This window comes from Plecotus auritus, assembly GCF_963455305.1.
Source record: "Plecotus auritus genome assembly, chromosome: 9".
NCBI classification, from domain to species: domain Eukaryota; kingdom Metazoa; phylum Chordata; class Mammalia; order Chiroptera; family Vespertilionidae; genus Plecotus; species Plecotus auritus.
The window spans coordinates 91,169,117-91,179,378 of record NC_137783.1 but is presented as its reverse complement, the minus strand read 5'-3'; the positions used below and the strand labels follow the sequence as shown (position 1 = coordinate 91,179,378).

At 41.2% G+C, this 10,262-nt stretch overlaps 1 protein-coding gene across 2 annotated transcripts in view; it reads left to right on the top strand.

Annotated features, from left to right (window-relative positions):
* Window positions 1-58: 58 nt before the first annotated feature.
* CEP57 (centrosomal protein 57) overlaps window positions 59-10,262 on the top strand; it is a 79,326-nt gene continuing 69,122 nt past the window's right edge. Inside the window, exon 1 of one of the 2 annotated variants that reach the window (XM_080642717.1) lies at window positions 59-579. In XM_080642717.1, coding sequence (XP_080498843.1) covers window positions 535-579 — 45 coding nt within the window. In that variant the 5' untranslated portion in view covers window positions 59-534. The remainder of the gene's footprint in view (window positions 580-10,262) is intronic. The other variant, XM_080642718.1, reaches the window with a different exon arrangement.

The window sequence follows — 10,262 nt, the reverse complement described above, 5'->3', positions numbered from 1 at the left end:
TGAGTACTTCACCTGGACTGACGTCCCGGAGTCAAGCAAACGCCCTCCTTTGGCCTTTGATCCAAGAGAACCGGTGCAGTGTTTGAACTTCGCATTCGCTTTAACTCATAACGGTCATTTGATTCAAGTGCATCAGGAGACAAAACGACCCCTCGCCCACCTCTCCTCCGGCAGACGATTCGCCCTCAGAGCTGTCTAGCAGCCACCGCATTAGCGCCGTGGCGTTCTCGGCAACGCGCTACCTTGTGACGTCACCGGGGAAGAGGCGGATTCGCTCTTACTCCCGGAAGACGCCCGCCTTTTTGATTGGCTATTCCAGACGCCCGTTAGTGCGTGTGGCCCTTTCCGTGTGCGCTCTCAGCGTGGGCGTCCTTCTGGGGGTGTGCGGTAGGGGTTTCTAGACCCGGCGCCAGCAGCCCCTTCCACCTGGGGCTCGGCTTAGGGTCGCCCTCGGCGGGCGGCTCCCGGATTTGGAAGGACGGCAGAAGAACCAGCCCGCTCCGGGGCTGCGGGGTCCACTGGGCAGACAGGAAGATGGCGGCAGCATCGGTCTCTACGACTTCTGGGTCTCAGTTCTCGGTAAGAAGCGGGTGCTCTGCGCCTAGGCCCCTGGTCGGTCCTGGTGCCTCTGCTTTTCTCATCCTTCAGAGCGCTCTCGGCCCCGCATGTCACCGCATCCTGGGGAAGGGCGCCTAAAGCCCCGTGCTACCCCCCTCCGCCCCCTGCTCCTCTGCGAGGCTGCACCCTCCCATTAAAACAGGCCCGGCCAGTTTCTATCTCCCACGCCCCCTTACCTTTAGCCTAGCAGCCCCAGAGCACAGCCAGGACCCGCTATTGGATGACTGTGCCCACACGCTGTGTTGCGAAAACATTGTTCAATTGGTCACGTGGGTGTAACGGCCCCCCTAGGAATCTTGCCCAAACCAGGTAGGCGCCCTCGCCGGCCGGCTTAATTGGCTGCTGTGGAATAGACCGCAATCTGGAGTGCATACCAGCCCTTGTTTAAGCTGATTCCTTCGACTGCAATGCCCCCGCTCCCATCCTCCCAGTAACTTTGCTTTGTGCTTATCCTACCCTGAGCTCGTGCTTCCTACCTCCCACCTAATTACTGACTTCAACGTGTAAATAAATGCCCTTTTATAGAAGCGACACGGGGAGCTGATCTTACTGTTTTTGCCTCCACGAGGGCCACCAGCCAGTTAAGTCACTAATATTTGTTGGAATGTCGAACATGCATTTTGGAAACCGCTGCTTTGGGAATACTATAAATAAGCAGTAAATGTGAAGAGGCCCACGTTAGAGCCATTATCTCTTAATTAGCAAATGCTGAGTGCCTCGCATACCTTTAGGCTCTATGATTACACAGATAAATAGGATAGAATCCCTGTTCTGAAGCAGCAAAGCACTGAACAGAAACCACACGTAATTAGATTATTGCACTGTAGAGGTTGACCAATGCTACCATACTGGAATAACCTAGGGAACAGTGATTAGCAGTGCTTAGGTTAATGACAGTTTCCTGGAAGGAAAGATGGAGCAAGCTGGATGATGAAGGGGTTCTAAGTGCTTGTCACAAGAAGAGAAAAAGGAACCACAGGCATTTGAGGTATGTGCCAAGAGAGTAGGTACTTTCAGTAAACTGGAAATAATTTGGGATGAGCAGTATTAGTGTAGGGGTAGAGTTGTATTTAGATGAATTATAAAAGTAGGTTTAAAAAAAAGGACTGGATAGTGAAGGAAGAAGACAGGAGAATATCAGGGTAAAGTTGTCTCATAGAAGCTAATGGGGGAAAGTGTTTAGGGAATGTTAAAAGAGAGCAGTCACCTTGATAAAGACACACTTTTCCTTAGTTTCAGTTTTTGGTGACTATTGTTAGGGTCTGTGTTAATGAGGCCAGAAATAACCTTCAGGGTTTCAGCTGAATGAGAGTAACAGGTTTGCAGAGGTCAGGGATGATTAAGGAGAAAGAATGACTGAAGCAATTGGAATTCAACCAGGAATTAGGTCAGTAAAAAGGAAGGTAAAAGAAGAACCATTAGACTATTAGGAAGAAGTGTCACTAAGTAGATGGATGAGATTATATAAGAATTGTGGTTCATGAAACTTAATTGGGATAAGAGGCTTTCTGCTGCTCTCAAAAACACCTGTACTGGGAGACTGAGCAAGGAGTGCTATAATACTGGCATACCTTGGAGATACCTAGGGTTTGGTTACAAACCATCACAATAAAACAAGTAGTAATCTTTCTGCAGGGGGAGGGTCTTACTTTCTATTTGTAAAAAATACCTAGCTGTGAAGTGCAACAAAGCAAAGCACAAATAATGAGGTATGCCTGTAAATGTTGAACTGCACACGGCCAAGACTATCGAGCTGAGCAGTGGTACTGGGATGTGGTTTTTAATGTAACCTGGTCAGAAACCTCAGAATGTTTAATAGGAAAGCATATATATTTTTATACTAAGTTCAGCTTTAGATTCTAAATATCAAAAATACACTAAGGTTTAAATATCTACCACCCTTTACAAATCAAAACATGACCAACCTTCCTAATCACCTTGAACCTGCTACATCAACATGTCTAATTTGGAAATCACTATTTTTCAAAACAAAAATGACTAAATTTAAATTATCAGAAAAAATGGCACAGCTTAGATACTTTAACTGTCATGTCAGAAATAAGGCTGCATTTCCAACAGAATTTAAAAAGCATTTTAGCTTAACAAACATATGGCCATAAAATGTAACAACACAAAACGACCTTTTAAAACTACCACATGAAATCAGAAGGCTACTCATACTCAGATTTCAGGGTTATGAACATTAACAATTCATACTTACTAACATTGATAAATCTAGCATGGAGTTAGCTATAGTAAATAAAGGTGCTTTGACCAGGCAAGGATTTTTTAACAGGTAGATTAACAAATAACACAGTCTAGGAAGCAGCTACCATATAAATCTCAGGTAACATGGACTTAGGTGATACATTTGAATTGTTCTTTTAAGTATGGTAGCCTTTTACTTTAAGAGTAACAACAGAAGCTCTTGTTACTAACATTTATTGAATGAATTGCTGTCTATCAACTCACTAGTGGAGAGCAGCCGGAAAACAAAAATGATAGTACAGGCAGCATAGTGTTGTCCTTTTTTATTTTCCTAGTAACAATAGTCAACACTTAAGACACTTGGGACTTAATTTATAAGCTAATCTAATTGGGTCTCCCTGGCTTTTTAGCCAGGCCTTTTACCCAAAAATGTTTTGTGAATATATCATAGATTTTATAACATTAAATATATAAAAAGTTTATTTTTGAGAATAAAATGAATACTTGCATGCCCCTTTTTGCATCTTCCTGCTTCTTTCACACACACTACCATACATCTTGAGATTATAATAATACATAGTAGTTGTTAGTACTGGCAGTCATCTTTTAAATACTTCTCATAACTCATTTAATCCTCAATGATTTTACGAGGTTGGCATTAGTATTTCCATTTTCTAATGAGCAATGAGGCACAGAAAGGTTGTTGAGGAAAGAATGTACAGCCTATAGAAAAGGTTTTTTAAAAGAGTTTATTTGAGACAAAATTTTGAGAACATGCCTGGAAACAAAATCTCAATGGATTGAGAAAATGCTCCCAAGAATGGCAGTTTTGCAGCCTATCCCATACATGAGAATCAAAGGAAAAGATGTAAGGAAGATTACATGAAATCCATTAATGGTATGGTGCAGTGGTCAGCAAACTCATTACTCAACAGAGTGGCAAACTGTGGCTGCGGCTCGCGAGCCGCAGTTTGCCGACCACTGGCATACTATGGTGGATCAAGGAGGCAGGAGAAAGCAAAGTAGGGAAATCTCTAGATTGGATAAAAAGCAAAATGGAGAAGCATATTTTTACATTAGTGGGTACATGATAGATAACATTTATAGCATAGAGTGATGGTATGAGGGGATCAAGATAGCAATGAAGGGTTCTGTGGTCTTGTGCTCTGGTGCCTGCTGTGATGCCTTTAAGGGTCTAGAAAAGAATTATTCTGGTATGTTACCCTAGATCAGTGGTCGGCAAATCGCGGCTTGCGAGCCACATGCGGCTCGGGAGCCGCAGTTTGCCAACCACTGCTCTAGATGCAAAAGGACAATGGACAGAGCTCACTTAGGTAATGATTGATCTTTGCTAAGGAAGGAGGCTATAGGCTTGAGATGGAACTATCCACCATGGCCTACGCTAGGAGTTTATGATCAGACCATCCTCTGTGATTACTCTTGAGCTTGTCATGCTCCCCATGTAGCCCCTGGTAGCTTGTCAGATCTTAACATCAGTTATTTCTTTCCATTAAATGTGCAGGCTAGGAAATGTAGCACATCATTGACTAGAAGTTGTCTTGTAAATATCTTTGTCTTGTTCCTGAATTTAAAAGGAATGTTTAAAATTTTGCACCATTAAATATGGTGTCATGTGGGTTTTTTGGGGGGTAATTTTTCTTACAAGAAAATAGTTCTTTAATAATGGCTAGATAGTGAGTTTAATTGAATGCGTGTTTGCATTTGTTGATGATTGTATGGATTTTCACTTTAATTGGGGTGTATTGCATTAAAAGATGTTCCCATGTTCACCTAGTCTTATCTGGAATAACCCCACCTTCATCATACTTTATCTTTTCTACAGAGTTGAGTATGATTTACTAAATGGTATTTAAACTTTTATGTACCTGCTTTTTCCAACCGTATTGAACGTTCTGTTTAAAAAGAAGGCAAGCAATATACATTTTAAATCATACTTTACACTTAACATGGTGTTACAGAGATGTTAAGTAAATATCTGAATCACTAGAGGCCCGGTGCCCGAAATCATGCATTCTGGGGGGTCTCTCTGCCCGGCCTGCACCCTCTCACAGTCCTGGAGCCCTTGGGGGACATCCTTAGGGCTGCCATGGAGGCAGGAGAAGCTCCCACCACCACTATTGGTGCTCGCCAACTATGAGCCCGTATAAGCATCTGCCCCCTGGTGGTCAGTGCACATCATAGCGACCGGTCATTCCGCCGTTGGTCCGAAACCGGCTCTCCGACATCTCCTAAGGGGTCCCGGATTGTGAGAGGGCACAGACCAGGCCAAGGGACCCCACTGGTGCACGATTGGGGCCAGGGAGGGACGCAGGAGGTTGGCCAGCTGGGGAGGGACTACAGGAGGGCTCCAGGGCATGTCCGGCCTGTCTCACTCAGTCCCTAGTGGCTGGAACCCAGCAGCAAGATAACCTACCAGTCCAAGTGTCTGCCCCCTCGTGGTCATTGCACATCATAGCGAGCAGTTGAGTAGCCTTGGCATATTACTCTTTGATTGGTTGAACGGATGACTGGACACTTAGCATATTAGGCTTTTATTATATAGGATAAGTGTTCCTAAGTATAATATTTGCCTTAATAACTAAAGCTACCAGCAAAGAAAGTGGTCAGGTTAAACATTTTGTCTTTAATTCTGGAAATTTTTTTTAGAATTCCATCATTTTAGTTGGAAAAATATTTATTGATGCTTGGGGTCATGCATTAGGAGTTGGTCTTGGGCTTCTTAGTAGCTATGAGAACTTAAACAAATGGATTAAATTTTCTTAGCCTCTATTTTTTTTAACCTACAAAAGGGACAATGATATTTGCTATGCTTCACAAGGTTCTTGTGATAGAGGTGAATACGAATGTGCTTAAAAAACAACAACAATGTGCTAACAAATCTAGGATATCATGTTCAGTGTTCTGAGAATAAGTCCAAGTATGTCTTTCATAAAGTGGAGATGTTTTTTCTTACCTGTCAGGATTGTTGTGAGAATCAACCCAGATACTGGGGTATAAATTGTTAACTGCAATTGGAATTTGTGGTTTATGGGTGGTTATTTTTAGTATGTATGTGGAGGGAGTGAGCATAAACATTCTGCTTGAAGGATCTTTTGCCCTTCCATAGTTTTCAGGTGCTCATGATTGGATGGCATATGGCATTGGAAACAAGAAGAATAATTCACTTGAAATCTACCATCCTAGATTACTGCTATCTTAGAAAGGCCTGTTGACAAGTTTGGCTCTTGGTTGACACCTAGGAACTGAATAGTAAACGATTTCCTACACTGATATAACACTTGAGCCTAAATGATGAGTGCCTCACTGTGCCTGAATTGTTTGTACAATTTGGTTTATGCTGAACACCTGCTTTTTTTTTATGGAAGTCAGGAATGTGACCAGCCCCCAATAAAAACATGGCACTCAGTGTAATGTGAGCTTTCTTGGTAGACAGCACTTCACCTAAGTTGTCGTTATTAATTGCTGGAGGAATTAAGCACATTCTGTAGAGAAATTTTGAAAGCTTGCACCTGATTTTCTATGGACTTCACCCCATGCATCTTTTCCCTTTGCTGATTTTACTCTGTATCCTTTTACTAGAATAACCACAACCATGAATATAACTATCTGCTGAATCCTATTAATCCTTCTAGCAAGTTATTGAACCTGGGGCTGGTCTTGGGAACCCATAACAGTCATGCTGACAATAGTTGAAACCTTCCCAAAAGTTTTTTAAATTTTATTTTATTGTTTAAAGTATTACAATAGTAGTACATATGTCTCCATTTTTTCCCCCCATTGACCTTCCCCCAGCCTCTCCTATCCCCGCACATGTCCTCACCACCCCCCAGTGTCTTGCGTCCATTGGTTATGCTTATATGCATGCATACAAGTCCTACGGTTGATCTCCTACTCCCCCTGCCCTCGCGCCCAACCCTCCCCAGCCTTCCCGCTGTAATTTGACAGTCTGTTCCATGCTTCTCTGCCTCTGTATCTTTTTGTTCATCAGGTTATAATGTTCCTTATCCATAAATGAGTGAGATCATGTGGTATTTTTCTTTCACTGACTGGCTTATTTCACTTAGCATAATGCTCTCCAGTTCCATCCATGCTGCTGCAAATGGTAAGAATTCCTTCTTTTTTATAGCAGCATAATATTCCATTGTGTAGATGTACCATAGTTTTCTAATCCACTCCTCTGCTGATAGGCATTTTGGCTGTTTCCAAATCTTAGCTATTGTAAATTGTGCCGCTATGAACATAGGGGTGCATATATCCTTTCTGATTGGTGTTTCTGTTTTCTTAGGATATATTCCTAGAAGTGGTATTGCTGGGTCAAATGGCAGTTCCATTTTTAAATTTTTGAAGAAACTCCATACTGTTTGCCACAATGGCTGCACAGGTCTGCATTCCCACCAACAGTGAAGGACGGTTCCTTTTTCTCCAAATCCTCTCCAGCACTTGTCCTTGATTTGTTAATGGTAGCCATTCTGACAGGTGTGTGGTGGTACCTCATTGTTGTTTTGATTTAGATCTCTCGGATAATTAGTGACTTTGAGCATGTTTTCATATGTCTCTTTCATATGTCTCTGAATGTCCTCTTTTGCAAAGTGTCTATTTGATCCTTTGTCCATTTTTTGATTGGATTGTTTATCTTCCTTTTGTTAAGTTGTATGAGCTTCCTGTAAATATTGGAGATTAAACCCTTATCGGAGATAACATTGGCAAATATGTTCTCCCATGCAGTGGGCTTTCTTGTTTTGTTGATGGTTTCTTTTGCTGTGCAGAAGCTTTTTATTTTGATGTAGTCCCATTTGTTTATTTTCTCCTTAGTCTCTCTTGCCCTAGGATCTGTGTCTGTAAAGATACTGCTACGACATAATGTCTGCAATTTTGCTGCCTATGGAGTCTTGTAGGATTTTTATGGTTTCCCGTCTTACATTCAAGTCATTATCCATTTTGTGTGTGGTGTAAGTTGGTGATCTAGTTTCATTTTTTTGCATCTCTGATCAAATTTCCCAGCACCATTTATTAAAGAGACTGTTTTGACTCCATTGTATGCTCTTGCCTCCTTTGTCAAATATTAATTGAGTATAATGGCTTGGCTCAATTTCTGGGTTCTCTATTCTGTTCCATTGGTCTATATGTCTGTTCTTGTGCCAGTACCAGGCAGTTTTGAGAACCGTGGCTTGGTAATATAGCTTGATGTCTGGAATTGTGATCCCTCCAACTTTGTTCTTCTTTCTCAGGATAGCTGTGGCTATTAGGGGTCTTTTTTTATTCCAGATGAATTTTTGGAGAGTTTGTTCTAGATCTTTGAAATATGCCATTGGTATTTTAATAGGTATTGTATTGAATCTATAGATTGCTTTAGGTAGTATGGACATTTTAATGATGTTGATTCTACCAATCCATGAACATGGTATGTTCTTCCATTTGTTTATGTCTTCCTCTCTTTTTTTCAATGTCCTGTAGTTTTCTGAGTACAGGTCTTTTATGTCCTTAGTTAAGTTTATTCCTAAGTATCTTAATTTTTTTGGTGCAATGGTAAATGGGATTTTTTTTTTCATTTCTCTTTCTCTGAGTTCATTATTGGTGTATAAAAAGGCCATAGATTTCTGGGTGTTAATTTTGTATCCTGCTACATTGCCAAATTCATTTATTAGGTCTAGTAGCTTTTTGAAGGATTCTTTGGGGTTTACTATGTATAGTATCATGTCATCTGTGAATAAGGACAGTTTTACTTCTCCAATTTGGATGCCTTTTATTTCTTCTTCCGGTCTGATCGCTATGGCTAGCACTTCTAGTACTATGTCGAAGAGGAGTGGTGAAAGTGGGCATCCTTGTCTTGTTCCTGTTCTCAGGGGAAATGGGTTTAGTTTTTGCCCATTGAGTATGATGTTTGCTGCAGGTTTGTCTTATAGGGCTTTTATTATGTTGAGGTATGATCCCTCTATTCCCACTTTGCTGAGAGTTTTTATCAAGAAAGGGTCTTGGATTTTGTCAAATGCTTTTTCTGCATCAGTTGATATAATTATGTGATTCTTGTCTCTCAGTTTGTTTAGGTTATGTATCACATTTATTGATTTGTGGATATTGTACCATCCTTGCATCCCCAGAATAAATCCCACTTGGTCATGGTGTATGATTTTTCTAATGTATTGCTGAATCCGATTTGCTAGAATTTTGTTGAGGATTTTAGCATCTATGTTCATCAAGTATATGGGCCTGTAGGTCTCTTTTTTGTGTGGTGTCTTTATCAGGTTTTGGGATTAGGATAATGCTGGCTTCATAGAAAGAGCTTGGAAGTGTGCCTTCCTCTTGAATTTTTTGGAATAGTCTGAGGAGGATAGGTTTTAATTCTTACTTGAATGCTTGGTAGAACTCCCCTGTAAAGTTGTCCGGACCAGGGCTTTTGTTTGCTGGAAGATTTTTGATCGCTATTTCAATTTCTTGAGTAGTTATCAGCCTATTCAAGTTTTTTTATTCTCCTTGGTTGAGTATTGGAAGCTTATATTTTTCTAAGAATATGTCCATTTCATCTAGCTCGTCCATTTTGTTGGAATAGAGTTGTTCATAGTATTTTTTCATAACCATGTGTATTTCTTTGGGATCGGTTGTTACTTCACCTCTTTCATTTCTGATCTTGTTTATTTGGATTATTTCTCTCTGCTTCTTGGTAAGCCTGGCTAGAGGTTCATCAATCTTGTTTATCCTTTCAAAGAACCAGCTCTTGGTTTTGTTGATCTTTTGTATTGTTTTTTTTGGACTCTATGTCGTTATCTCCACACTGATTTTTATTATTTTCTTCCTTCTGCTTACACTGGGCTTGTTGGTCTCTTTCTAACACTTTGAGTTGTAGGGTTAGATAATTTATTACCATTGTTTCTTGTTTTTTGAGGTAGGCCTGTAGAGCTATGAATTTCCCTCTCAAGACTGCTTTCACTGTGTCCCATAGATTTTGGATTGTTGTGTTTTCATTGTCATTTGTTGCCATGATCCTTTTTATTTCTTCGTTGATCTCTCTGGTAACCCAGTCATTGTTTAGTACAGCCATGGGCAAACTACGGCCCGCGGGCCAGATCCGGCCCGTTCGGCTGTTCTATCCGGCCCGCGGAGCCAAAAGAGCGGAGAGTTCTCTTGTTCTCCCCTCTGCTCCTTTACTTTGAATTTATATTAGTTCACACAAACACTCCATCCATGCTTTTGTTCCAGCCCTCCGGTCCAGTTTAAGAACCTATTGTGGCCCTCGAGTCAAAAAGATTGCCCACCCCTGGTTTAGTAGCATGCTATTTAGCCTCCATGTGGTGGTTTTTATTTTTATTGTAGTTGATTTCTAGTTTTATGCCACTGTGATCTGAGAAGACGCTTGATATGATTTCTATCTTCTTGAATTTGAAGAGACTTTGCCTGTGTCCCAACATATGGTCTATCTT